At 40.3% G+C, this 27036-nt stretch overlaps 1 protein-coding gene across 4 annotated transcripts in view; it reads left to right on the top strand.

The window, feature by feature from the left end:
• Cdkl1 (cyclin dependent kinase like 1) overlaps window positions 1-27036 on the top strand; it is a 58908-nt gene that overhangs the window by 16824 nt on the left and 15048 nt on the right. For 3 of the 4 annotated variants that reach the window (XM_027929856.3, XM_027929855.3, XM_071607882.1), the window contains exon 3: window positions 14969-15090. In XM_027929856.3, coding sequence (XP_027785657.1) covers window positions 14969-15090 — 122 coding nt within the window. Of the gene's footprint in view, window positions 1-13673; window positions 13725-14968; window positions 15091-27036 lie in introns of those variants that run through there. The other variant, XM_071607883.1, reaches the window with a different exon arrangement.

The raw sequence follows: 27036 nt of genomic DNA, 5'->3' as shown, positions 1-27036 counted from the left end.
TTCCACACACTCATAAATGGGAAAGTTATAATTAAAGGAGCCCTGACATCCTTGTAGTATACAGTCATTTAGTCTGTCCTGTTAAGATTACGTGTATGTATGCTGCAGAAGTCAGGTGAGCCTGTGAACAGATTATCCATCATGTCACTTGGTTCTCATCTAATTCCTTTGTGTGTCCCTGAAGAAGTTCATCCAGTTTTGAAGTAGAAACATCTAAATCCTCATGAATACAAACATTCACATTGTTGGAGCTGTAATTGAAAGCTCTAGGGTGTGGAGTGCAAAGGGTTTTTGGACCAGAGGTGTCCTTCTGAATTCCTCCCCTGATGGCAGAGTCCAGAGAGAGAGAGAGGAGGAAGGTGGTTTGAGTTGCTCAATCTACACAGACTGGCCCCTGATGTCCCCACTGCTTAGACACGACTTCCAACAAGGTCAGAGAAGGACCCCAGGCAGAGAAGCTGACTGAGTGCCTTTCAGTCCTCTCCTCACTTGACCTTTTGGCTATGTCCATCACCACTGACCACTTCTTCCAAGGGATGCTGTGGCATCATGCCCTGCTGTCTTCTCTCTTCTCTTTGGGAACCTTCTTCCCTTTCTCCTTCTCTGCATCCTCCTCCTCCACCCCACAGCTGGGTGCTCAGGTTCTTGGAACCTTTTTCCATCTCATCCCTGCTCCATCAACAGCTTCAGTTAATAAGCACATGCTGATTCCCTGACTTATGTCTTGAGCTCAATCTCCAGCCAAGCTGATGACTCCACTTGGTATTTAGCATCCTTGCTCACTCGAAGGGCCAGAAACAGTAGTTTTCTCCCCATCAAACCTGCTCCTCCTTTCCATGATGGCATCAGCACCCCCTCATTATACGAACCTATTATTCTTTTAATATTTTATTAGTTGTTGGTGGACCCAGAATCGAACCCAGTGCCTCACACATGCTAGACAAGGACTCTACCACTGAGCCACAACCCCAGCCCCCTATGTGTCATTCCTGACATCTCTCCCTCCCTCATCCCTCATCTCCAATTCATCACCACATCCTGACTTTTCTAATAACAAAATTTATCTTAGACCAGCACTTTTTTCACCCTCTCTCCAGCCTCTGCTCTGGTCCACACCACTGTCATTGCTAATCTATCAATAGGCTCTGCACTCACCTTTGCTTGTCTATTTTTTCTTCCTCCAAGCCATTCTGTATCTTGCTATCATAAAATGCTCTTAAAAACCCAACTGGAGCTGGGCACTGTGGTGCATGCCTGTAATCCCAGCAACATGAGAGGCTGAGGCTGGAGGATCACAAGTTCAAAGCTAGTCTCAGCAACTTAGGTGAGGCCCTAAGCATCTTAACAAGATCCTGTTTCAAAATAAAAAATAAAGGATTAGGAATGTGGCTCAGTGTTTAAACATCCCTGGGTTCAATCCTTGGTACCAAAACACAAAACAAAACAAACTCCAAGTGATATTGTATCATATCTTGATACATATCCTTCTAGTGGCTTCTCACTGCATTTACGATAAAGTGTAAAATTTTAGCATGGCCCACTAGACCCTACAGGACTTGCCTTCTGAACTGGCTGGCCTCAGTCCATGAGCTTCACCTGTAAGGCACACTATTTCAGTTCCTTAAATGACCTAAGTTCTCTGCTGGCTCAGAGCCAGCTCTTGTCTGGAGCTACTGCCCTCCTTGGTCTGGCTGGACTTTACTCACCCTCCCAAGACTTTCCTCAGGGTCATTTCCTCAAGGCCAGTTTTTCTGATGCAGCTGATCTCTTGTAAATGGAGGGCTTATTCATGACATTTCTTTGTTTAATGCCTGAGTCCTCTGAGTTGTTTTCCAGTGTGTCTCCCCTGCCCAGAATAGTGCCTGATGCTGGGTAGATGAATATAGATATTTGTTCAATCTATGAAAACAGCCAGGACAGTGACTGGCTTCATGAGGGCAGATCAGATATTTTTTGATCTGGAGAAGTTTTAGGACCTGGAATTCTTTTTTTTTTTTTTATTTTTTTTTTTTATTTTTTATTGTGGGTTGTTCAAAACATTACAAATTTCTTGACATATCATATTCCACACTTTGATTCAAGTGGGTTATGAACTCCCACCTTCACCCCATACACAGATTGCAGAATCACATCAGTTACACATCCATTGATTTACAAATTGCCATACTAGTGTCTGTTGTGCTCCGCTGCCTTTCCCATCCTCCACCCTCCCCCCTCCCCACCTCTCCCCTCCCCTCCCCTCCTCTCTCTCTACCCCCTCCACTGTATAACCCTGAGGGTCTCCTTCCATTACCATGCAATTTCCCTTCTCTCTCCCTTTCCCTCCCACCTCTCATCCCTGTTAAATGTTAATCTTCTTCTCCTGCTCTTCGTCCCTACTCTGTTCTTAGTTACTCTCCTTATATCAAAGAAGACATTTGGCATTTGTTTTTTAGGGATTGGCTAGCTTCACTTAGCATAATCTGCTCTAATGCCATCCATTTCCCTGTAAATTCTATGATTTTGTCATTTTTTAATGCAGAGTAATACTCCATTGTGTATAAATGCCACATTTTTTTTATCCATTCGTCTATTGAAGGGCATCTAGGTTGGTTCCACAGTCTTGCTATTGTGAACTGTGCTGCTATGAACATCGATGTAGCAGTGTCCCTGTAGCATGCTCTTTTTAGGTCTTTAGGGAATAGACCAAGAAGGGGAATAGCTGGGTCAAATGGTGGCTCCATTCCCAGCTTTCCAAGAAATCTCCATACTGCTTTCCAAATTAGCTGCACCAATCTGCAGTCCCACCAGCAATGTACAAGTGTACCCTTTTCCCCACATCCTCGCCAGCACTTGTTGTTGTTTGACTTCCTAATGGCTGCCAATCTTACTGGAGTGAGATGGTATCTTAGGGTGGTTTTGATTTGCATTTCTCTGACAGCTAGAGATGGTGAGCATTTTTTCATGTACTTGTTGATTGACTGTATGTCCTCCTCTGAGAAGTGTCTGTTCAGGTCCTTGGCCCATTTGTTGATTGGGTTGTTTGTTCTCTTATTGTCTAATTTTTTGAGTTCTTTGTATACTCTGGATATTAGGGCTGTATCTGAAGTGTGAGGAGTAAAGATTTGTTCCCAGGGTGTAGGCTCCCTATTTACCTCTCTTATTGTTTCTTTTGCTGAGAAAAAACTTTTTAGTTTGAGTAAGTCCCATTTGTTGATTCTAGTTATTAACTTTTGTGCTATGGGTGTCCTATTGAGGAATTTGGAGCCCGACCCCACCGACTGTAGATCGTAGCCAACTTTTTCTTCTATCAGACGGCGCGTCTCTGATTTGATATCAAGCTCCTTGATCCATTTTGAATTCACTTTTGTGCATGGCGAGAGAAAGGGATTCAGTTTCATTTTGTTGCATATGGATTTCCAGTTTTCCCAGCACCATTTGTTGAAGATGCTATCCTTCCTCCATTGCATGCTTTTAGCCCCTTTATCAAATATAAGATAGTTGTAGTTTTGTGGATTGGTTTCTGTGTCCTCTATTCTGTACCATTGGTCCACCCGCCTGTTTTGGTACCAGTACCATGCTGTTTTTGTTACTATTGCTCTGTAGTATAGTTTGAAGTCTGGTATCGCTATACCGCCTGATTCACACTTCCTGCTTAGCATTGTTTTTGCTATTCTGGGTCTTTTATTTTTCCATATGAATTTCATGATTGCTTTCTCTATTTCTACAAGAAATGCCGTTGGGATTTTGATTGGCATTGCATTAAACCTATAGAGAACTTTTGGTAATATCGCCATTTTGATGATGTTAGTTCTGCCTATCCATGAACAGGGTATATTTTTCCATCTTCTAAGATCTTCTTCTATTTCTCTCTTTAGGGTTCTGTAGTTTTCATTGTATAAGTCTTTCACCTCTTTTGTTAGGTTGATTCCCAAGTATTTTATTTTTTTTGAAGATATTTTGAATGGAGTGGTTGTCCTCATTTCCATTTCAGAGGATTTGTCGCTGATATACAGGAATGCCTTTGATTTATGCGTGTTGATTTTATATCCTGCCACTTTGCTGAATTCATTTATTAGCTCTAATAGTTTCTTTGTAGAGCCTTTTGGGTCTGCTAGGTATAGAATCATATCATCTGCAAATAGTGATAATTTCAGTTCTTCTTTTCCTATTTTTATGCCTTTAATTTCTTTCGTCTGTCTAATTGCTCTGGCCAGTGTTTCGAGAACTATGTTGAACAGAAGTGGAGAGAGAGGGCATCCCTGTCTTGTTCCAGATTTTAGAGGGAATGCCTTCAGTTTTTCTCCATTCAGAATGATGCTAGCCTGAGGCTTAGCATAGATTGCTTTTACAATATTGAGGTATGTTCCTGTTATCCCTAGTTTTTCTAGAGTTTTGAACATAAAGGGATGCTGTACTTTGTCGAATGCTTTTTCCGCATCTATCGAGATGATCATATGGTTCTTATTTTTAAGTCTATTGATGTGGTGAATAACATTTATTGATTTCCGTATATTGAACCAGCCTTGCATCCCAGGGATGAATCCTACTTGATCATGGTGTACAATTTTTTTGATATGTTTTTGTATCCGATTCGCCAGAATTTTATTGAGGATTTTTGCATCTAGGTTCATTAGAGATATTGGTCTGTAGTTTTCTTTCTTTGAAGTGTCTTTGTCTGGTTTAGGTATCAGGGTGATGTTGGCCTCATAGAATGAATTTGGAAGTTCTCCCTCCTTTTCTATTTCCTGAAGTAGCTTGAAAAGTGTTGGTATTAGTTCTTCTTTAAAGGTTTTGTAAAATTCTGCTGTAAACCCATCCGGACCTGGGCTTTTCTTAGTTGGTAGTCTTTTTATGGTTTCTTCTATTTCCTCAATTGATATTGGTCTGTTTAGGTTTTCTATATCCTCCTGACTCAATCTGGGCAGATCATATGACTTAAGAAATTTATCTATGCCTTCACTATCTTCTAATTTATTGGAGTATAAGGATTCAAAATAGTTTTTGATTATCTTCTGTATTTCTGAAGTGTCTGTTGTGATATTGCCTTTTTCATCCCATATGCTAGTAATTTGAGTTCTCTCTCTTCTTCTCTTCGCTAGCATCGCTAAGGGTCTGTCGATTTTGTTTATTTTTTCAAAGAACCAACTTTTAGTTTTGTCAATTTTTTCAATTGTTTCTTTTGTTTCGATTTCATTAATTTCAGCTCTGATTTTAATTATTTCTTGCCTTCTACTTCTTTTGCTGTTGTTTTGCTCTTCTTTTTCAAGGATTTTGAGATGAAGTATGAGATCATTTATTTGTTGGTTTTTTCTTGTTTTAAGGAATGAACTCCAAGCAATGAATTTTCCTCTTAGAACTGCTTTCAATGTGTCCCATAGATTCCGATATGTTGTGTCTGTGTTTTCATTTATCTCTAAGAATTTTTTAATTTCCTTCTTGATGTCTTCTATAACCCATTGATCATTCAGTAACCTATTGTTCATTCTCCAAGTGATATATGCTTTTTCCTTCCTTCTTTTATCGTTGATTTTCAGTTTCATTCCATTATGATCAGATAAGATGCATGGTATTATCTCTACTCCTTTATATTGTCTAAGAGTTGCCCTGTGACATAATATATGATCTATTTTTGAGAAGGATCCATGTGCTGCTGAGAAAAAAGTGTAACTGCTTGATGTTGGGTGGTATACTCTATATATGTCAATTAGGTCTAGGTTATTAATAGTGTTATTGAGTTCTATAGTTTCCTTATTCAACTTTTGTTTGGAAGATCTGTCCAGTGGCGAGAGAGGTGTGTTGAAGTCTCCCATGATTATGGTATGGTGGTCTATTAGACTCTTGAACTTGAGAAGAGTTTGTTTGACGAACATAGCTGCACCATTGTTTGGGGCATAAATATTTATGATTGTTATGTCTTGTTGGTGTATGGTTCCCTTAAGCAGTATGTAGTGTCCCTCTTTATCTCTTTTGATTAACTTTGGCTTGAAATCTATTTTATTTGATATGAGTATGGACACTCCTGCTTGTTTCCGAAGTCCATATGAGTGATATGATTTTTCCCAACCTTTCACCTTCAGCCTATGTATGTCTTTTCCTATCAAATGCGTCTCCTGTAGGCAGCATATTGTTGGGTCTTGTTTTGTGATCCATTCTACTAGCCTGTGTCTCTTAATTGGTGAGTTTAAGCCATTAACATTTAGGGTTATTATTGAGATATGGGTTGTTCTTCCAGCCATATTTGTTTATTTCTGTTACTAAACATGGTTTGTTTTCCTCTTTGATTATTTTCCCCCCTTTACTGTCCTACCTCCCACTGTTGGTTTTCATTGTTATTTTCCATTTCCTCTTCCTGTAATGCTTTGGCGAGGATGTTTTGAAGAGATGGTTTTCTAGCTGCGAATTCTTTAAACTTTTGTTTATCGTGGAAGGTTTTAATTTCATCCTCCATCCTGAAGCTTAATTTCGCTGGATACACAATTCTTGGTTGGAACCCATTTTCTTTCAGTGTTTGAAATATGTTATTCCAGGATCTTCTAGCTTTCAGAGTCTGTGTTGAAAGATCAGCTGTTATCCTGATTGGCTTACCCCTAAATGTAATCTGCTTCCTTTCTCTTGTAGCTTTTAAAATTCTCTCCTTATTCTGTATGTTGGGCATCTTCATTATAATGTGTCTAGGTGTGGATCTCTTATGATTTTGCACATTTGGCGTCCTGTAGGCTTCTAGGATTTGGGATTCTGTCTCATTCTTCAAGTCTGGGAAGTTTTCTTGTATTATTTCATTGAATAGACTGCTCATTCCTTTGGTTTGGAGCTACCTTCCTGTATCCCAATGACTCTTAAGTTTGGTCTCTTAATGTTATCCCATATTTCTTGGATGTTCTGCTCATGGTTTCTTAACAGTCTTGCTGAGCTGTCTATGTTCTTTTCCAGTTGAAATACTTTGTCTTCATTGTCTGATGTTCTATCTTCTAAGTGTTCTACTCTGCTGGTAGTATTCTCCATTGAGTTTTTAAGTTGGTTTATTGCTTCCTGCATTTCTAGGATTTCTGATTGTTTGTTTTTTATAACCTCTATATCCCTGTATAGTTGATCCTTTGCTTCCTGGATTTGTTTGCGTAATTCATTGTCGAAGTGATCTTTCATTGTCTGATTTTGCTGTTTAATGTCTTCCTTGATACTCCAGATCATCTGAAGCATGTATATCCTGAATTCTTTATCTGACATTCCATCTGCTGCAGCTGTTACCTCTTCTAAAGTTGCGTTGACCTGCATTGCTTGTGGTCCTTTCTTTCCTTGTCTTTTCATACTGCTTGCGTATCTTTCCTGCAGGTGCGGGCGGCGGCTCTGCTCTCTCCTTATTCCAATTGGGGTGTCGTGGCTACCATGCCGGTAGGTCACTGGGCCTGTTCTGGGAGCTGGCAGCGGCTCTGTTCTGCCCCTACTCCAATTGGGGTGACGAGTGTACCACGCCGGCAGGCCACCGGGCCTGATCTGCCGGTCGGTTGCAGGTTTGCCTACCCTGCAGGCGCGGGCGGCGGCTCTACTCTGCCCCTACTCCAAATGGGGTGACGTGTCTGTCGTACCGGCAGGCCACTGGGCCTGTCCCGCTGGTCGGTCGCAGATCTGCCCACCTTTCGGGCACGGGTGGAGGCTCTGCTCTGCCCCTACTCCAATTGGGGTGTCATGACTACCCTGCCTGCAGGACGCTGGGCCTGTTCCTGGCACGGGCGGCGACTCTGCTCTGCCACTACTCCAATTAGGGTGGTGTTTGTACCACACCGGCAGGCTCCTGGGCCTGATCCGCCGGTCTGTTGTAGGTCTGCCTACCTTGGAGGCACGGGCGGCGGATCTGCCCTGCCCCTCCTACCACGCCTGCGGACCCCTGGGCCTGATCTGCAGGTTGATCACTGGTCTGCTCACCCTGCGGGCACGGGTGGCGGTTCTGCTCCGCCCCCACTCCAATTGGGGTCACGTGACCACCACACCGGCAGGGCCTGATCCGGGCGTGGGAGAAGGATCTGCTCTGCCCCTACTCCAGTTGGGGTGACGTGTGTACCACACTGGCAGGCCACTGGGCCTGACCCGCCAGGCTGTCACAGGTCTGTTTACCTTGCAAGCGCGAACGACGGCTCTGCCCTGCCCCTCCTACCACGCCCATGTACCACTGGGTCGCGGGTCTGCCCACCTTGCGGGTGCGGGTGGCGGCTCCGCCCCGCCCCCTCTCCAATTGGGGTCACGCGGTCACCACGCTGGCGAGCCGCTGGGCCTGCTCCGGGCGCTGGCGGCGGCCCGGCTCCTCCCCTCTGGCTCGACGACAAATTGAGGAGACTCGGGTGACTGTGCCTCACCCCCCCTACCAGGAGACCAACTGCTTATGTCACCGCTGGTATTGATGAAGTTCTCTCCTCCGCCGCTTTCTGCTGACATCAGATCTCTGCCATGTTGGTATCCTATGCGAGTGGCAGCATTTCGTTCCCCTTACCGGGCAACCAAAGCAACGGGTGAGTCCTGACCGGCCCTCAGCAGGACCCGGACCGAGAAGCAGTTTCCGCGGGCTCCTAGCCCCGGGCCAGGGAAGTTCCGGGAGCCGGAACTCGGCCGCTCCGTGCTCGGTGTAAGCTCCTATAAGTGTAAGCTCCAAGAAGCAGTCCCCGTGGGCTCAGTTCCGGGAGCCGGAATTCGGCTGCGTAGTGCTTGGTGTATGCTCTGATAGGAGCAGGGTCCAAGAAGCAGCCTCCGCAGGCTCTGCAGCCCTGGGCCAGGGCGGTTCCGGGACGGTTCCGGGAGCCGGAACTCGGCCGCCCCGCGCTCGGTGTTCGCTCCGATAAGATCAGGTTCTAAGAAGCACCGAGGCGCTGAACCCTAGCAATCTGTCTGCAAGCCGCAGGCGAATTGCAGCCTGAAATTACCTGTTCTATGGCTGAATGAGCTGCGGTCAGTCGAAAACAGGGATGGTGACGTCAGTTTACCAACATGGTGGCTGCTGGCCTCCTCTGTGGTCTGACCGGTGTGGAGAACCGAGATGGACCGCTTCCTTCCCCCGTCTCGAACCCAGAATTCAGCCCTGAGTACGGTGCTTGTGCGGCTGGCAGAAACTGCAGCGCTGTAACCCTGCATCTCTATCCCAGCGCGCGCTGCAGACTCTAGCCGCGGGGTGATTTGCTGAATAAGCAGTGTTACCCTCCGTGCGAAAAACCTCTCGCTGTTTGAGTCCCCGTAGCCGATCCTCGTGCGATGGAAATCCTTCCTCCAGGTTCCGGAGCACCCCACTATTGCTGGAAATTCCTAACAAGATATCCTTTAGCCGTCCTGACTTGTCATACTCCCACACAGTGAAGCAGCACACGGGGGCAATGCACTCCCCTCGCCGCCATCTTCCTTCTCAGGACCTGGAATTCTGACAACCTAGAGAGAGCTAATAATTTTTTAAGCATTTTTAATTTAATATTTTGAATTTCTTAAAGCAACTCATCTTTCTAAATTAAAATTATTCTAAAAGAAGGTGGAGCAAAGTTATTGGTCATTTGCAATAATATGAATGCTATCTTCCTGGAGGAAGATGGGAGAGGCAAGTTGTTTAAGAATCATATGATGCCCCACTGTGTTGCTGAAGGCCTTGCAAGTTCTCAGAAGATGCCATTTGGCAGTATACTTTATAAGCCTTAAATTGTCTATGTGCTCCTGAGAGCTGGGTATGTATGGTAAAAAGATACTCCCGGCAGTGGGTAAATATGTATAATCCTTTGGGAAAGCAATTTGACTGTACTATTTAGAGCTTTAAATTGTATTGGGGGCTCTAAATGGTGTTCAGCTAATTTTAGTTCATTCCCCATTAATGAACCATTAACTTAATGGCCAGTTCCTCAAAGAGATCTTCCCTGGACCACTCTTCATCCTAAAATCAGGTGACCTTTAGCTTGATTTTTGTAACACATTTATTATTTCTGTAATTACTAGCCCAATGTCTATCTCCCCTCCTATGTTCTAAGCTCCATAAGGGAAAGGGCAGTACTTGCTTTATTTGTCTCTATATCCTCAGGGATGGCATAGGGCCTTGTGTTCATTGATCAAAATATGTTTTATACACCAGGTGCAGTGGTGCACACCTGTAATCCCAGACACTCAAGAGGCTGAGGAAAGAGGATTGCAAGTTCAAACTAGCCTCAGCAACTTAGTGAGACCCTAAGCAACTTAATGAGACCCTGTCTCAAAATAAAAAATAAAACAGGGTATATATCAATATATTTTATACATTACTGTGTATTATATAATAGTATAATTTTTATATAATACATTACAGTAATCATATAATAATATGTAATGTTATTATATGATTATTTATCATATATAATATATATTATTTACCATTATATATATTATATATGATGCATGTATGAATATGACACAATGAAACTCATTATTCTGTGTAATTAAAATATACTAATAGAAAATAATTATTTTTAAAAAATATGTAAGTAATTGTTGAATAAGATGAGTAGAGAAAAATGTCCTAAATAAAAATGGATTTAAACCAAAGGAATCAATACCAATAGTTAAACTTCATAAAGAGGCTAACATGTTCCTGAGATAGTTATTCATGGCTTATGTGTAATTGTCACTACAACCCTTGAATACCTACTTTTGCACATGTGAAACTAAGGATTATAGAGGTTAACTATCTTATTCAAAGTTAAAGTCAACCTGCTAGTAAATTGCTCATCAAAACCTCATTTATAATGGGAGTTCATAACCCACTTGAATCTAATGTATGAAATATGATATGTCAAGAGCTTTGTAATGTTTTGAACAACCAATAAAAAAATTAAAATTAAAATTAAAATTTAAAAAAAAACCTCATTTATATAGCTGGGAATGGTGGCACAAACCTGTAATCTAGCGTCTAGGGAACCTGAGGCAGGAGGATGGTAAGCTCAAGGCCAGCCTGTGCAACTTAACAAGACCCTCTTTCAAAATAAAAAAATAAAAGGGTTGGGACATAACTTAGTGGTAGAGCATTCCTGGCTTCTATCCCCAGTACTATAAAAACAAAAATAGAAATACCCACCTCATTTATACTAGCCAAATTTTGAAAAGAAACTACATGGTATTTGAACAGAATGTTGTACATTTTTAGAATCTGAGTTGTCAAAAGGTATATAGTAGTAGCATAGCAAGATGAATATAATCAATAGTTCCTGGTCCCATCCAGAGCAATGGCTACTACTGGGATAATGCCACAGTGATACCTCTTGATGGGTCCTGAGGTCATAGATAGCTCTTCTAGTGAATACCAGCTGTGTTCGAGGATGCTGGTTAGAAAAAGTGACATCTGGAAGTGCGGGGTGTTTCTGAGAGAGGAAATGAATCCTGAAATGAAAAGATACGTGAGCCTTGCAGGAAGTGAGAGAAATTCTGTGGGTCTGGGAGGAAATTCTAAGGCATTAAACTGGAGAGGTAAACAGAGGCCAAATGGAGAGGACCTCTGGGTCTTATCCTGGGCAGCTGTGCCCTGTAGTGATCACTGCAGATCTGTATATGGAGAATGAAGGCACTAGTTCCAGTATTCAGAGAAGGTCAGGTTGTGTTTGGGTAAGACTGATGAATTTCTACTTTTGCTTAAAAACTTGGCCAGAGATGAAAGTGAGAACTAGATATGAAACAAAACAAAACAAAAATTCAAAGACTCTCAGATTTGCAGTCTTGCCCTCAATATCATCAAAGGAGCAAACAGTGTGAAAATGAGAGGGAAGCCTAAGTATGATATTTTTCAGTCTGAAAAAAAAAATCTGCTTTTTGCTAATTCTATCATAAAGCAGCTGTTTAGTCCCTTTTAACTTGGTTATTTGCTTTTGGTTTGAGACATCTAAACCAATGACATTTGTGGATTTAAGATAGAAGTCAGTTCTCTCCTATTATGTCCAGAAAATGTTTGTTCAGGCTAAAAGTTTCCAGATACGATAACATAAATTTTATAGTTTGGGATACCTTCTCTTCTAATATCCAAATGAAGCTAATGGTGTTCTCTCCAAAATTCATGTTGTATCTTAACTCCAATGCATCAGTATTAAGAGCTATGGCTTTTGGGAGGTGATTAAGGCCTGATTGTCCTATTATTGGGATTCACAACCTTAAAAAAGGGCTCAGGACTGGGGGCATATGTAGCTCAGTGTTAGAGTGTGTGTTTAGTATGTGCAAGGCCATAGTTTTAATTCTCATCACCATAAAAAATTAAAAATAAAATAAATGGGCTCAGAATTAAAGGGATTGCTCTCTTGCTGTTCTGTCTTCTACTCTGTGAAGACACAGGAACGAGGTGCCGTCTTAGAGCCACCTTTGCAAGGCATCTTGGACTTCTCAGTTTCCAGAACTATAAGAAACAAATTTCTATTCTTCATAAATTACCCAAATCTAAGATATTTTGTTCCAGTACAAATAGACCAAGTCATTGACTTTAGTGTATCTAGCATATACTTGATAAAACATAAATTTCTCATCTTGAAAATAAAGAGAGATTTTATAGAGAAAATAACTTTTTAGTAACTTTCTCATGGCCTATATAAACATCTTATAGCATGCAGTTCAAGAACTTTAGTTTTTCTCCTTCCACCTTTTATCTCTTATGGAGCACCTGCTTGCCTGTAATTAAGACCTCTCACTATACTTTGAATTGGAAAAAAAAAACAACAACAGTTACCCAGCCCTGTTTATGACAAAAAGAATTGAAAGCAGAGTCTCAGAGACTCAGTTGTATGCCCACATTCATAGCAAAACATTATTTATAATAGTTGAAAGATAGAAGCAACCCAAATATCCATCAATCAATAGATGAATGGAAAAGAAAATGATTTCCAATGGAATAGTATTCAGCCTTAAAAGGGAAGGGCTGACATGTGCTATAACATGGTTGAGCCTTGAGGACATCATGTTAAGTGAAATAAGCCATCATAAAAAGACAAATATAGTATCATTCCACCTATATGAGATACCAAGGGTAGTCAAAATCATAGAGACAGAAGGTAGAATGTTGGCTACAAGTGGCCTGGGGAAAAGGGAGTGGGAAGTTTTTATTGAATGGATATGCAGTTTCAGTTTTGCAAATGGAAAGTTCTGGAGGTGGACGGTGGTGATGTTTGCACAACAGTATGAATGTGTGCGTAGTATCACTGAACTGTGCATTAAAAAATGGTGAAGGTAGTAAATTTTAAGTTACATGTATTTTACCATACTTTTTAATATTGGGAGAGTTAATATGATAAAGCAATACTTGATTGTGAAATTCTTATGGAAAATTATTTGTTGATACAATCCAAGAATATTTGAAAAAGGAGTAGCAAAGTCCCAACTGTTTAAATAATACAATAAATAAAATGGATACTCAGGATGATTAACCAAGTCAGTGAATCAAGAAGGGAATCCCTGCCAAAAGGTTGGTGTATTTTCCTGTGAAATGCTTTGTCTTCCTTAGTTCAAGTCTCTTACTTCTTCAGAAAAATGAGGTCAGTGCTGAGATGTGACATTTCTGATAGGACTCTGTACAAAGGTGCCAGAAAGTTAAGTATGAAGTTTATCTTTTGCCAAAGCCAACATCCATTCCTGCCCTGCTTTTTCGGATACACACTTGCAGGCAGTCACGTTGGATGGCTTTCTGTTTTAAAGTGTTTCATCAGCGTAGGAATCTTGGTTCACTCTCACATTCACCAATCATCATGGAATGGCTGTTGTGCACAGACGCAGGGCCGGAGGTACGGTGGCATGATCTGAATAAAGAGAACACAGGTCCTGACACTGTGGTTCTTATAGTCTGCTGCATTTATCTGTTGTATCTACAGGTGTCTCGACACCAGGCAACATTAGACAATCAGCTGAACAATGATTACTAAGTAAGGGTTATGTATTAATTACTACTTAGTGATTCCTTAGTAATTGTGAGAAAGGCACCCTTCAGAGTGGCTTTGAGATTTATTGGGCACTGGGGAGATCATGGAAGATCTCCTTTGGAAGGACATTTGATACAAGGCTTGAAGACTGAGTTTGTGTTAACTTAGAATGTCCCCTACTGTCCGAGTTTACACTGTAGCATTGAGGGAAGGGGGAAGGACAATACACTATGAACAGAATAGACGAGTGATACGGAGGATGAACTTGGCAAAATACAAAGCAAGGTCAGAACTGCTGGGGAAGGATTGCAATTCCCAGGCAGGTTATTGAAATACTCTTTATTGAAAGTATTTACATATAAATAAAGACTTTAGAGTAGTGGTGACCCTCCTAAGGAGGGAAGATAATAAATTAGGTTTCAGATGTGTTGATAATGGTTTAGAAATGTTTATACTATATGATATTTATGTGAGCTGTCTAATAGGTTTCTGGGTATAGAAGAATCATAAAGATTGTTGAAACTAGACAAAAGAAGTGTTATTACTTATATACAAGCTGATCATAGATATTAATAAAAATATACTACTCCCCTCAAAAAAGATCTCCTGTACCTTTTTGTTCTCTTTTGTTTTTCAGCCTCTTTTACCTCTTTGCTTTCACAAACTTTCTGGGTTATAATCATTTTTTTTAAATTTTTTATTTGTTCTTTTTAGATATACATGATAGTAGAATATATTTTGATATACTATACATACATGAAGTATAACTTACTCTAATTAGATCCCATTCTTGTGGTTGTACATGATGTAGAGATTAACTAGTGGTGTATTCATATAGGAACATAGGAAAGTTCTGTCAGGTTCATTCTACTCTCTTTCCTATTCCCAACCTCCCTCCCTTCCCTTCATTCCCCTTTGTTTAATCCACTGCTACTATAAAAATAGCCCATAAAGAGAGGTAAGATAATATTGATTATAGCCTTCTTCAATCCAAGAAATGAAACTCCTAAAGGCAAACAGCCTTTGTTGTTGGTGTTGTTATTGGATCAAAATTAGAGAAAACTGCCTTTCACAGCTCAGATTTGCCACCTTGCTTTTTGTGTTTACAGCAACTCAAGCATCCCAACCTCGTCAACCTCCTGGAGGTCTTCAGGAGGAAGCGGAGGCTTCACCTGGTGTTTGAGTATTGTGACCACACAGTTCTCCATGAGTTGGACAGATACCAAAGAGGGTGAGTGATCCATCCCTTACCAACAAAACAAAGCACAAACACACCAGAATTTGTGAAGGAAAAGCAGCAATGACTCCTTTAAGACTAGGTTAAGTCGGGCACAGTGGCATACCCCTGTAATTGCAGGGACTTGGGATGCTGAGGCAGGATGATTGTAAGTTCGAGACCAGTCTCAGCAACTTACTGAGACCTTGTCTCAAAATAAAAAATAAAAAGGGCTGGGAATGTACCTCAGTGGTAGAGTTTTCCCGGCCTGTGTGAGGCCCTGGGTTCAATTCCCAGTACCATTAAAAAAAAAAAAAAGTGAGTCAATCAAAGAAGGCCTCATGGTGAAGGTAGTCTTGCAGTGGAAATGGGAAGAGTTTAGAGTGGTCAGTAAGGGAAAAGTATATTTCATCCTCTTCTTTTGCTTTGTTCCTGGGAGCTCAGCTTTGGCTGGAGAGAATATGAAGAGTACCTTGTAGGTCAGAGTCACAGAATGGTCCCCCAATCCCTGGGCACATACATACTTCAGGGACTAGAGGCTGAGGCTCTTCCAACAGCTCTTTCTAGCCTCGGCCAAGGACACTCTGCCCTGAGGTTGCTGGTTGTAAAGATCTTCCATGACCTCCAGGCAAATGGGATTAAAGTGTCTTATGGTTTGTTAGTGACCATGATACAGGCTTTTCATGTTCAGGAATGTTAATTTACCCAGCCAGAGACAGCCAAGAGGACAGACAGCTCCCTTCAGAAAGTAATTGATACAGAATAATTGTGTGTTCAAAGAATAAAACATTTTGTGTGTTGATATTTGCTCTTTTGACAGCTTGTAAGTGATACTGCAATAAAATTTATAGTATAGTTTTCATGGCTATTTGGGACTAGGGAGATACTACAGGGAGTTTGGTTAGTCATGTTAGGCTGAGTGGCTTGGAACACTGAGGGATCGAAAGAAATTGGGGGGGTATTTTTGGCATATAGTTTGAGCAGAAGAAAAGAACGGGTGCTTAGAGTTTTGAAAGCAGGTGTTTTTAAAGCCAGCTGACTAAAATAGGTTACATATGTTTCAGGAAATAGAAGATGCTTTAATATGAAGGTGGGTTTAAAAAGGGAAGGAACAATAGACACTGTGATTAGTCACAAGCCACTTTGTTTCCAAATGAGAAAGTGCCATGGTTTATCAAATATAAGATTTACTTGAGGAACACTATTAAATGAGCAAGTTTGAAAAATAAGATTTATTTTTAACCAAACATACCCATTTATTTGGAAGCTTTAGGATTTTTTTTTGTTTCAAACTAAGTCACTTTCCATTATACTGAATATTTGTCAATTCTCCAATTTATTTTAAATGCAATCTCAAATTTTCAGTTGTTATTATTATAAAGTAAATGCTAAATGATGTCAAGCAGATTTTGAAATTTATAGGAATCTTTTAATTTTCAAGGTAAGAAATCTCACATCATAAAATAAAACTTTATAAGTACATTCACAGTCAAAATTTACCTTGATCAAGTTGCTTACATTGTCCTCATCTGTAAAAAATGAGAGTTTAGGGTGAAATTTAAGGGGACTCCCAGCTCCATAATGCTATGAATTGATGATCTAGTACTTTAGAGGTCAGGAAACAGATTATCCTTTAGTTTCTCATTTGATCTGTCAGATAATATCAACAGCGAGAAGGAGCTGATGCTGTTGTCTCTGCCTGCGGCCAGTCTGGGTCCTTCTTAGCTTACTACATCACCTCAAGAATGTCCTGTGATCACTTCCTGTATTTTCAAAGTATAAATTTCTAAAATACAAAGTAACAAGCCATCCCTACATAAAATCCTTGAATAGTTCCTCAGTTCTTACTGGTGTAATGAAGTCTCAATACTAATCCCATTTCTCACTAGTTTGCTCTATAAAACCTAATCCTGCCTCACTATATCATTTGCACTCTCGGATTTAGGACATGGTATTTTCTCAGCCTGGGTTCCCTGCCTTCTCTATGCCACCTAGAAAACTCCTGCTGTGCTTCAGGTGCAACCCAAGCACGACTCCTTTATGATGTGTGTCAGAACACTGAGGAGAGTCAACAGTCCTTCAGTGTTCTTAGCATCTGGGGTTATTTATATAATAGAGCCCATTTGCCCCAAATTTATAAAATCCTCAAGGGCAAGAGTTGGTTGGGCCTTTCTCACCTGTATATCTCCAGTAACTTCTAGCTGAGTACTTGGCACTCTATACATGCAATACTTGTGGAATGACCTGACTGTATTAGCAAACCAATAAATTTGATACTTATGAAATGATTTCAAAGAATAATCATCATCACAGTGTTTTGATTTGCATTTGAAAATAGTTGCTTTGACTTTAAAACTCTAAATCCTAATATTGTTAAAGGAAATTATAAGTACACTGCTGGAGGAAACTGTCACAGAAGTTCTACTTTTAATAATTTACCATAAGACAATAATGTATATGTGCAAAAGATTTAGCTACAAAAGTATCTATTGTTAAAGTAGTGTTTTAAATGAAAAAGTTGGAAACAATTGAAATGTAGGATGATAGAAAATTGATATAGCTTTACAAGGTAACATAGTGAAGCCATGAAGAACATGTTTGTGCCGGGAATGGTGGTGCATACCTGTAATCCCAATGGCTCAGGAGGCTGAGCCAGGAGGATCACAAGTTCAAATCCAGCCTCAGCAACTTAGTGAGGCCCTAAGCAATTTAGCAAGACCCTGTTTCAAAATTAAAAAAAAATAAAAAGGGTTGGGGATGTGGCTCAGTGGTTAATGATGTGGCCCTGATTTCAATCCTTGGTACCAAAAACAAAACAAAACATAAAAGAACATGCTTATGCTTAGCATGTGTGAGATCCTAGCACCAAAAAAAAAAAAAAATCATAACTATTGCTAAAACATACATGGTAGGAAACTGCTTGTGAACAGATACAGATAGGATAACCATTTCTATGAATATTTCTTTTTTTAAAATTTTTATTGTTGGTTGTTCAAAACATTACATAGTTCTTGATATATCATATTTCACACTTTGATTCAAGTGGGTTATGAACTCCCATTTTTACCCTGTATACAGATTGCAGAATCACATCAGTTACACATCCATTGATTTACATATTGCCATACTAGTGTCTGTTGTATTCTGCTGCCTTTCCTATCCTCTACTATCCCCCCTCCCCTCCCCTCCTATGAATATTTCTTTAGGATAAATTCCTAATAACATACAGTTCTCATAAGGGCTTGACCAGTTCCTCACCCTTCACCCATCTTTGTTGTAGCCTTCTGTAGAAATGAAGTCTTGATGAAGGTTGATTGATTGATTGATTGATTAGCAACATCACAAGTGTGAGAAGAACAGCAGTGCAAAGGAGGTCTTCTGTAACTGAGAACGTGTGGGAAGAAATATATGTTCTTTTTTTTAAAGATTTTTTTAGTTGTCAGTGAACCTTTATTTTTATGTATTTACTTGTTTGTGTATATGTGGTGCTGAGAATTAAACCTGGGGCCTCACACATGGTAGGCAAGCACTCTACCACTGAGCTACAACCCCAGCCCCAAGATACATGTTCTTTCTTCAGCATCTCTCCCATCTTAGATTGCTGAAAAGGTGGGGTTTTGTTTGTTTGTTTGATTGATTGTTTGAAATCAGTTTGATCTCTTCACTTTCATACAGCAGTTGTTTGTTTCTCTCTGTTCATTTCAATCCTGTTATCAGGACATAAGGGTCACGACACTATTATTTTGTGAAACTGTATCATCAGGAAAAACAGAGCACCTGTTTTCCTCTGCTATCACACCACGATCAACACTTCTGTGACCTCCAAAGATGAAGGGACTTCTCCCCATCAGCAACCAAACAACCAATTCTGCAGCAGGTTGCAGCTGGATGTTCTCTAATTCAAGTCAGTTCTGAGACAGCAGCAGATCCCACAGGATAAGGGCTCAGTCTCCAAGATTGCCCCCCCAACACACACACACACTTTAGATGTCAATCACAAGCCCCAGGTTGTTTTACCTGTGCTTCTGACGACTATCCATAAATCAGGGTTCCCACCACTCTGCCCTTGGGCTCGATTAATTTGCTCAAGCAGCACACACAACTCAGGGAAGGACTTAACATTTACTGGTTTATTATAAAGGATATTACAAAGGACACAGAGATTTTTAGGGCAAAGTGTGAGAGAAGGTGTGGAGTTCCATGTCCTTTCTGGGTGCGCCACTCTCCCGGAAACTTCCGTGTGTTCAGCTATACAGAAGCTCTCCAGACTTTGTCCTTTTGAGTGTTTATGGAGACTTCATTGCATAGGCACAAATACTAATAGACTGGGTGGAGAGCCAAGCCAGACCTGTCTATTTAGATTCTTCTTGCCTTCTTTGTGCAGCAGTCCTTCCTCCAAGTTAGAGAACAGGACTCACTTGATATGAGAAGGTTCTTTGACCTATCAGACAAGGTTAGGCCAGAGAATTTCTTTATGGCCAGCTCCATGATAGAAAGGTGGAGGAAGAGAAGGGGTTTTAATGATCCACCTTGGGGAGGGAGTAATGAGCTAGGAACCAGGGACAAAAAAACAAATATATTTATATGTGTATATAAAAATAATAGTATTGCAGAAATCAACACATCTGCGAAGCAACTGTAAAAAGAGAATAATTGCTGGGTTTGTCATATTTGACTGACTGAAGATGTTGTATGTAGTGATAGGCCCTCCTAATGTGGAGACGGGTGTGACTGTTATCCCAGCTTAATGACAGAACCAGTCAAGTTACCTGTTTTCTTGCATCCCAGTTCTTTGCTCACCACAAGGATTAGAACTTGGCTTTCTTTATGGAATTGCCTACAAGGAGAGCATTAACTGGTACCCAGGACTTGAACATGAGTGAATAAGTTGGCTGCTGGTTTTACATATCAGGCTACTTAATTTGTTTAATGTTCACCTGCCACTGTGAAATGGATACTGCCTCCATGTGCTGACAGAATGAAGTGTCTGCAAGCCTGGACACCATGGCAAAGGCAGCCACCTGTCAGCACCACATTCTCTGTGTCCTGTGATGAGTTCTGTCTTTCATTGATATGTTTTCATATGCATTTCTGTGTATGCTGAAATATAATCTTTAGCTTTATTATTGACTTCAGATATTAACATTACATTATGTCTAACCATTCCTCCATTATTGAAGATTGAGGCTGTCTTTAGTGTTTGATGATAAATGATTCTGCTATAAAATTTTCCTACAGATTCTCCCCTTTTCTGTGCTTTTCCTTTTTAAGTTCTCAAAATGGAACTTCCAGGTCATTGGTTTTGCCAAAGTGAATGAATTCGCCTTATGGCCTATGAAGTGGTTTGATGTATATTTTTCCTTACTGTCATGCTAAATTGAGCTCTGTTATTAAAATATTTTATTGTGAATTATATCCAACATATAAGGAAGAAATCATAATCTCCTATCCAAACTCTTAAGAAATAGAGGATGAAAGAATATTTCCCAAGTAATTTTATGAGGCTGCTCTCCACCAAAACCAGATAAGGACATTTCAAAACAAGAAAATGACAGATGAGTATTTCTCATGAATGTAGGTGGAAAGTCCTTAACAAAAGTATTAGCAAATGAAATTCAGCAATATAGCTTAATATAAAAAGAGTGGTGTACTATTTCTTTTTTTTAAAGCAGTTTATTTTTATTTATTTAATTTTTTTATGTGGTGCTGAGGATCGAACCCAGGGTCCCGTGCATGCGAGATGAGCACTCTACTGCTGAGCCACAACCCCAGTCCTGGTGTACTATTTCTTAAGATATCCTTTTTTAGACATTATCTGTAGGAGTCCTGTAGATGAAGATTTAGTCTCTTAAGGCATTATACTCCTGCTTCTCCACTCTAATCCCTCCAAGAAGTTACATTAACATTTTATTAGTTTAATATTCACTATCCCTATTATCATGCCTATTATTGTACCTATGTAAATATTACTTTTAACTGAACATTATGCTACATTATGACTTCCTTTTGTACTTTTTTCTCAAATTAATATTTGCCTTTTTAAATTTGGTTAACCTTTTTTTGCTTAACCTTTTTTCTTCCCACTCTTTTTAAAAAATATTTTTCGTTGTAGATGGACACAATATTTTTATTTTATTTATTTATTTTTTATGTGATTCTGAGGATCAAACCCAGTGCCTCACACATGCTAGGCAAACGCTCTGCCACTGAGCCACAACCCCAGCCCTCTCCCACTCTTTTAATGGTCTCTCAATACAACTTTGCATAGCATAATTGCATCAGGTAACCCATTAGTTCCATCTTTGTTTTCTTTGCAGTACCCTGTCTTTAAGTCCTCTTCCCCTTCTCTCTGGCTTGGTATACTCAAGGCCTACTGTCCAGCTTTCTTCCTGGGACTTCTCTTTGCTGTCATTCTTGGAACTCTCTCTGCATTTCTTCATGGTTGGATTCATTACTTTCTGGGTTAACTTAATTATTTTGATCAAGCACATCTGTCTCTTAATTGGTTAAAAAGATGGTGCAATCACACAGAAATCTAGACTCTACATATTTCTAATGATACCGCCTCCTTCCCTCATGCCTCCTTGGAGTTGATCAGTTAGGACCCATTTATGTTCCTGGGGGTAAAATAAAATTCCTAGTACCGGCAGAGTGAAGTGAGGTCACACTGGTGGAGGACTTGGGAGCTTGCCCTCTTTCATATCTTCCTATTGGTAGGAGTTGGATTCCATTCTACCTTGCCTAGAAGAAGGACTGTGGAGCTGGGCAATAGCCCAGTGGGCTTCAAAGGGATAACTGTAGCTTTCAATAAGGCAACTGAACTGAAGACCTCAAGGAAGACCACTTGACTACCCATTGTAAGTAGTGCTCAGAAGGTATTGGCAATCCAGGTTGGGTCTGTTAAACTCATCAACTGAGCCTGGCCTCATGAAATTTGTACTCCTGAGGATGCCAGCTTCCCAGATCTAGAAATAGGATCAAGGGAAGCAAGGGCATTGCCTTTAGTAATAAACCCAGCCTGGATTGCCAAGACCTTCTGAGCACTATTTGCTGAGAAGAGGAACTGGAGATATGACTTGTGTAGGGTTCATCATCTAATCCCGTGGTGGAAGAGAACCAGACCTAGGAGAAAAGCTCAAGCCCTTCTTCCCTCAGAGGTTAAGCTTGAGCTTATATGTGATTATATAGTTCAAATTGGTGTTTGAACTAGCAACCTAGTGGTGGTCTTAAAAGCAGTAAAGAATGAGAGAGTGGGACTCCTTCCCTTCATCACTATTCTTCCCTCAGAGCTGGTCCTGCCCCCAGAACCCCCCATGGCCTCCACTTAACCACCAGTATGGAAACCAACACTTCAGAATGAAGTGAATTCCTTAGTCTCATCAGCATAGGCTACAGTTTTTAAGAACTCTGCCTTAGCCTGGAAGGTGTGGCCAGTCACCCAGACTTTTTGAAGCTTTTAAGCTTGTTTATTACGTATTTTCATATTTATTTAAGATGGCTTAAGTCAGAGGGCACAATGGTGACAACCTTCAACATGCCTGGCTCTTGAGTCACATTGTTATACTCTGGGCTGGTTTTTTCCTGCAGTTACCTTGTCATCTCCCTTCACCATCCTGCCAGAGATCCCATTACTTCCCTCTTGTGTTGGGTCTCCAATTTTCTCACTTCTCACTTCCTCATAATCTTTTATAGTTTACTTCTCCTTTTTGGTGGTGTGCTTCCAGAGAAAGAATGTATGAGAGGTACAAGGAAAAAAAAGAAAAAAGTCAAGACCTTGCCCTTGCATGTTTAAAAAGTTTTTTTTCTGTCATTTGATTAATATTTCCTTCGCATATAGGGTTTTTTGAGTTTTAGTTGAAAATATTCCTTCAACATTTTGAAGGCATTGTTTTAATGCCTTCAATCTTCTGTGCTATTAGGAAGTAATTTTATTTTCCCATTCCTTTGTAAAGTTCTATTACTTTCATTCTTTTTTCCCCCAGAATCTTGGAGAATCCTCATTGTTCTCACTGTTTTGGATTATGAAAATTGTGAGTCATGATTTTCATCCATTATTCTGGTACTTGGTGGACACTTTCTGAGAAAAAAATTAATTGATTTGTTATTGATTTCCTTTCCTTTGTTTGCTCTATTTTCTTTTTCTAGACTTCTATTATTTGGGCATTGGACTCATGCTGGTTCTTCTTTTCTTATGGTACCCTATTCTTATTTTATAGATGCAACAGCTTCTTTTATTCTTCTGAGAATTAATCATTTTTTTAAATGCTCTCTTAATCTTCCATAATTTGTTCAAGATGCTTTCTTCTGTTTGTACTTTTCTTATTAGAGGTTTTTTTGGGTGTTATATAATCCCTGGTTGTATGCTCATGGTTAAGAGTAGGAAACTATTGGAAGCTTTGAGCATCACTGTGGAGTCAGTTGTCTAGTTGGGCCATTTACTGGTATGATCCTAATGTCAGAATCTTCAGATTTTCCCTCCACACTTTCCCCGCAAAAGATCCTCCAGTATTTTGCCTGGAGAATTGCTTGGAGCAGGTGACTGCTAGCTTTCTCACAGTCCCAAGACAGGAGAGGGCTGGGGAATCTTAGCAGTCAGCCCTTGATCTCATTTTCAGAACTGTGTCCATGATCCCAGCTATGCCGAGCTAGTCCATTCCCTCTAGAAAACAAAACTCCAGCTTCCCACTGGGCATGGGAAAGAGTGTTCCCTCTTGGCATAGAGTAGCAGAGGGGATCGGAGGATTTTATTGTTTTCTAAGTAGATTCTACACTCCTCCTCAGTTCTCTACAGAGATCTTGACTGCTGGTACTTAACCTATGGAGGATTCTTTGGGGATAAATGATTAGTTCTCCACTTTCTCCTCTCTTGGCTTATATTTCAGCTACTAGAATCTGTTAAGTCACTTATTCATTCAACCGCTTTCTGGATTCCAAAATGTGTTGCTATTGCTTATACTCTGGAAAGCAGTTGAATGACTTGTTGCCTTTTGTCTTTAGAAAAAATGTCATCAGTGTATTCTAATCAGGTTTGGGGAGGGGGAGATATCTGGTGGGCTTGCTTAGTTTGTTATCTTAATTCAGAAGTCCTTTGGAGCACTTTCTGCAGCTGACTGCGGTGACATTGCACTCTCTCCAGCCTCCCTTGCTGGGTCCCCCTCCTTTTTTAACCTTTGAACATTGAAGAGTTTCAAAACTTACCTCTGAATTCCTCTTCATTATCTGTATTTACTCCTCAAGTGGCTTCATCCAGTTCTAGGTTCTAAATACCATCAATGTGCTTCTGCTTCTCACATTCACATGTCCAATGGAGTCTTTCTTCTGAATTCATGGTTGCCTTCTCAGAATCCTCTCTTGGAAGTCAATAAGTGCTGCTCCTTCCCTTTCTGACATCCAATCTTTTGGACAGTCCTGGTGGCTGTATTTTTAAAATATCTGGTCACTTCTTACGACTTACCCCCTATTTCAGATATTTGCTTTCTGGACCACCCTATAGAAGATAGCACCCCTTCCAGCACAGCACTCACTCTCCTGTGTATGTGCTTTAGGGTGGGAAGGGGTTGGTCTATGATTAACAGTGGCCTTGTGGTCTCTTTCAGGGACTAGAAATGATGTTTTGTGGTCACCTTTAACATAACTACTCAACAGTTCCCTCTCTGGCTTCTTTTACACACACACACACACACACACACACACATACACACACACCTCTCCAATTCCAACCCAAAGCCACAGATTATAGCCCTTTTCTCTTCTGAATTTGTAAGTGCCTTCTCCCTCAGTGAAAACCTGACCCTGTTATCATTTCAGAGTGTTGCAGCTAAAGGGATCTTAGAATCTGAGTCCCCATGTTACAAAGAAGAAATTGATTAATAAAGAACTGAGTAGCCAACCCAAGGCAACACTGGGCTTACTTGATTTCTGCATTTGAGAATTGTATAATACTGTACTCAGCATTAAAGGGGCATTAATGATGTGCAATTATTTTTATTTTTTCTGCTGTTATTATTTACTTTCAGATATTTCTTTCTTTCTTCCTTTTTTTATTTTTATTTTTTTTTTGGTATCAGGGATTGAAACCAGCAGTGTTTAACCCTGAGCCACATCCCTAGCCCTTTTTTGTGTTTTATTTAGAGACAGGGTCTCACTGAGTTGCTTAGGGCCTTGCTAAGTTGCTGAGGCTGGCTTTGAACTTGTGATCCTCCTGCCTCAACCTCCTGAGCCATTGGGATTATAGGCATGTGCCACCATGCCCAGCTTCCAGATATTTCTTTTGGGAAATGATTTTAGAGACAAGTTGCCTGGCACAGACACCTTATGTTAATATTTAATATATAAAATAATTCAAATATATTCAAAATATATTCTATTTTTTTTTCTGGTTACAGTGGAGGCTGAGGGAACCTGAAATGTATCCTGCATAGTGGCATTTCCCCAGGCCTTCTTTCTAGCATCTGTGCCTGTCTACCATTAAGACCAAAAGAATTTGGAGAGGCCATATTCTAGCCCAGAGATATGATCTTTTTTTTTTTTTTTTAATGATCCTGAGGATCCAGACCCAGTGCCTAACGTGCTAGGCAAGTGCTGTGCCGCTGAACTACAGCCCCAGTCCTAGAGATATAATCTTGATGCAGAAATGCCAGCTATTCTTCCTAAAGGTGACCTCTCCATTTCCGCTATGTTGTCCCATTCTGTTCAAGCATCCTCTGATCTGCTTGAAAGGATTTCCTGAACATCTGGTCTGTGACAACAGTGGCCTTGTGGCCTGTCCCAGGGGCTAGAAGTGACTTTTTTGTGATCACATTTAACACAACTATTCAAGAGTTCCCTCTCTGGTTTACTTATTAATCTTGGCTGAGGACCACAACAATGTCATTTAATTTTTGATTCATAAAATAGTAAGTCCAGCTGGTAGGTGAGAGTCTGAAAAAAAACACATTTTCTCTGTAGTCCATTTCACTCCTTGCCTCAGGGGAAAAAAATACTCCCAGACAAAGGTGCTTTTTCCTAACTCAAAGCACCTGCTAGGACTTCTGGTTGCACTGATTAAATCAGCTTAGAGTCAGGCAAGAAGGGCTGGAGTCAGTGGTACAGGGTTTAGATGCTGTGTTAAAGGAAAGGGCAGGAAGATGTCAGGATGCAGCTGCCTACAAGAGAATATGGGGAAAGAAACAAAATGCTTATCTGGGTTTTTGATTATGATTGACTTTTGCTACATGCTCTCATCTGTAAAAATCTTTATTACCTAAAAAGCAAAACAAAACAAAAATGACTCAGGAATATGGAGAAACTGAGTGCCCAATTCATCTGCATGGAAGATGAATATTTCACCAATTAGTTTGGGGCAACTTGAAAAAATAAGTTGCATCTTAAAAAAAAAAATCTTTATTACCTAAAAAGCAAAACAAAACAAAAATGACTCAGGAATATGGAGAAACTGAGTGCCTATTCATCTGCATGGAAGATGAATATTTCACCAATTAGTTTGGGGCAACTTGAAAAAATAAGTTGCATCTTAAAAAAAAATCTTTATTACCTAAAAAGCAAAACAAAACAAAAATGACTTAGCAATATGGAGAAACTGAGTGCCTATTCATCTGCATGGAAGATGATTATTTCACCAATTAGTTTGGGGCAACTTGAAAAAAATAAGTTGCATCTTAAAAAAAAAAGAATAAAAAAATATAAGCAGCCATCTTTTGTGTTGTATATTAACTAACTTGCTACCAAAAAAAAATAATACACACACACACACACACACACACACACACACCATATAGAAATGGAGCTGAAGTTTCCAGGCAGAGTCCCAGTTTTCCCAGATTCCCAGAAATCTATGTTTGCGTTTTTGTTAACATGCTGTCCCTAGAATTCAGTAAAGTGCTGGCTACCCACCCTTTACATTTCAAACTCATGGAATGACGGCCTGTCATGTGAGGTGACTATGTCACCTGGGATTTTTCA

The sequence above is a fragment of the Marmota flaviventris genome, chromosome 2, assembly GCF_047511675.1.
Source record: "Marmota flaviventris isolate mMarFla1 chromosome 2, mMarFla1.hap1, whole genome shotgun sequence".
Lineage (NCBI taxonomy): Eukaryota > Metazoa > Chordata > Mammalia > Rodentia > Sciuridae > Marmota > Marmota flaviventris.
This window is presented reverse-complemented; position numbering and strand designations above follow the sequence as displayed.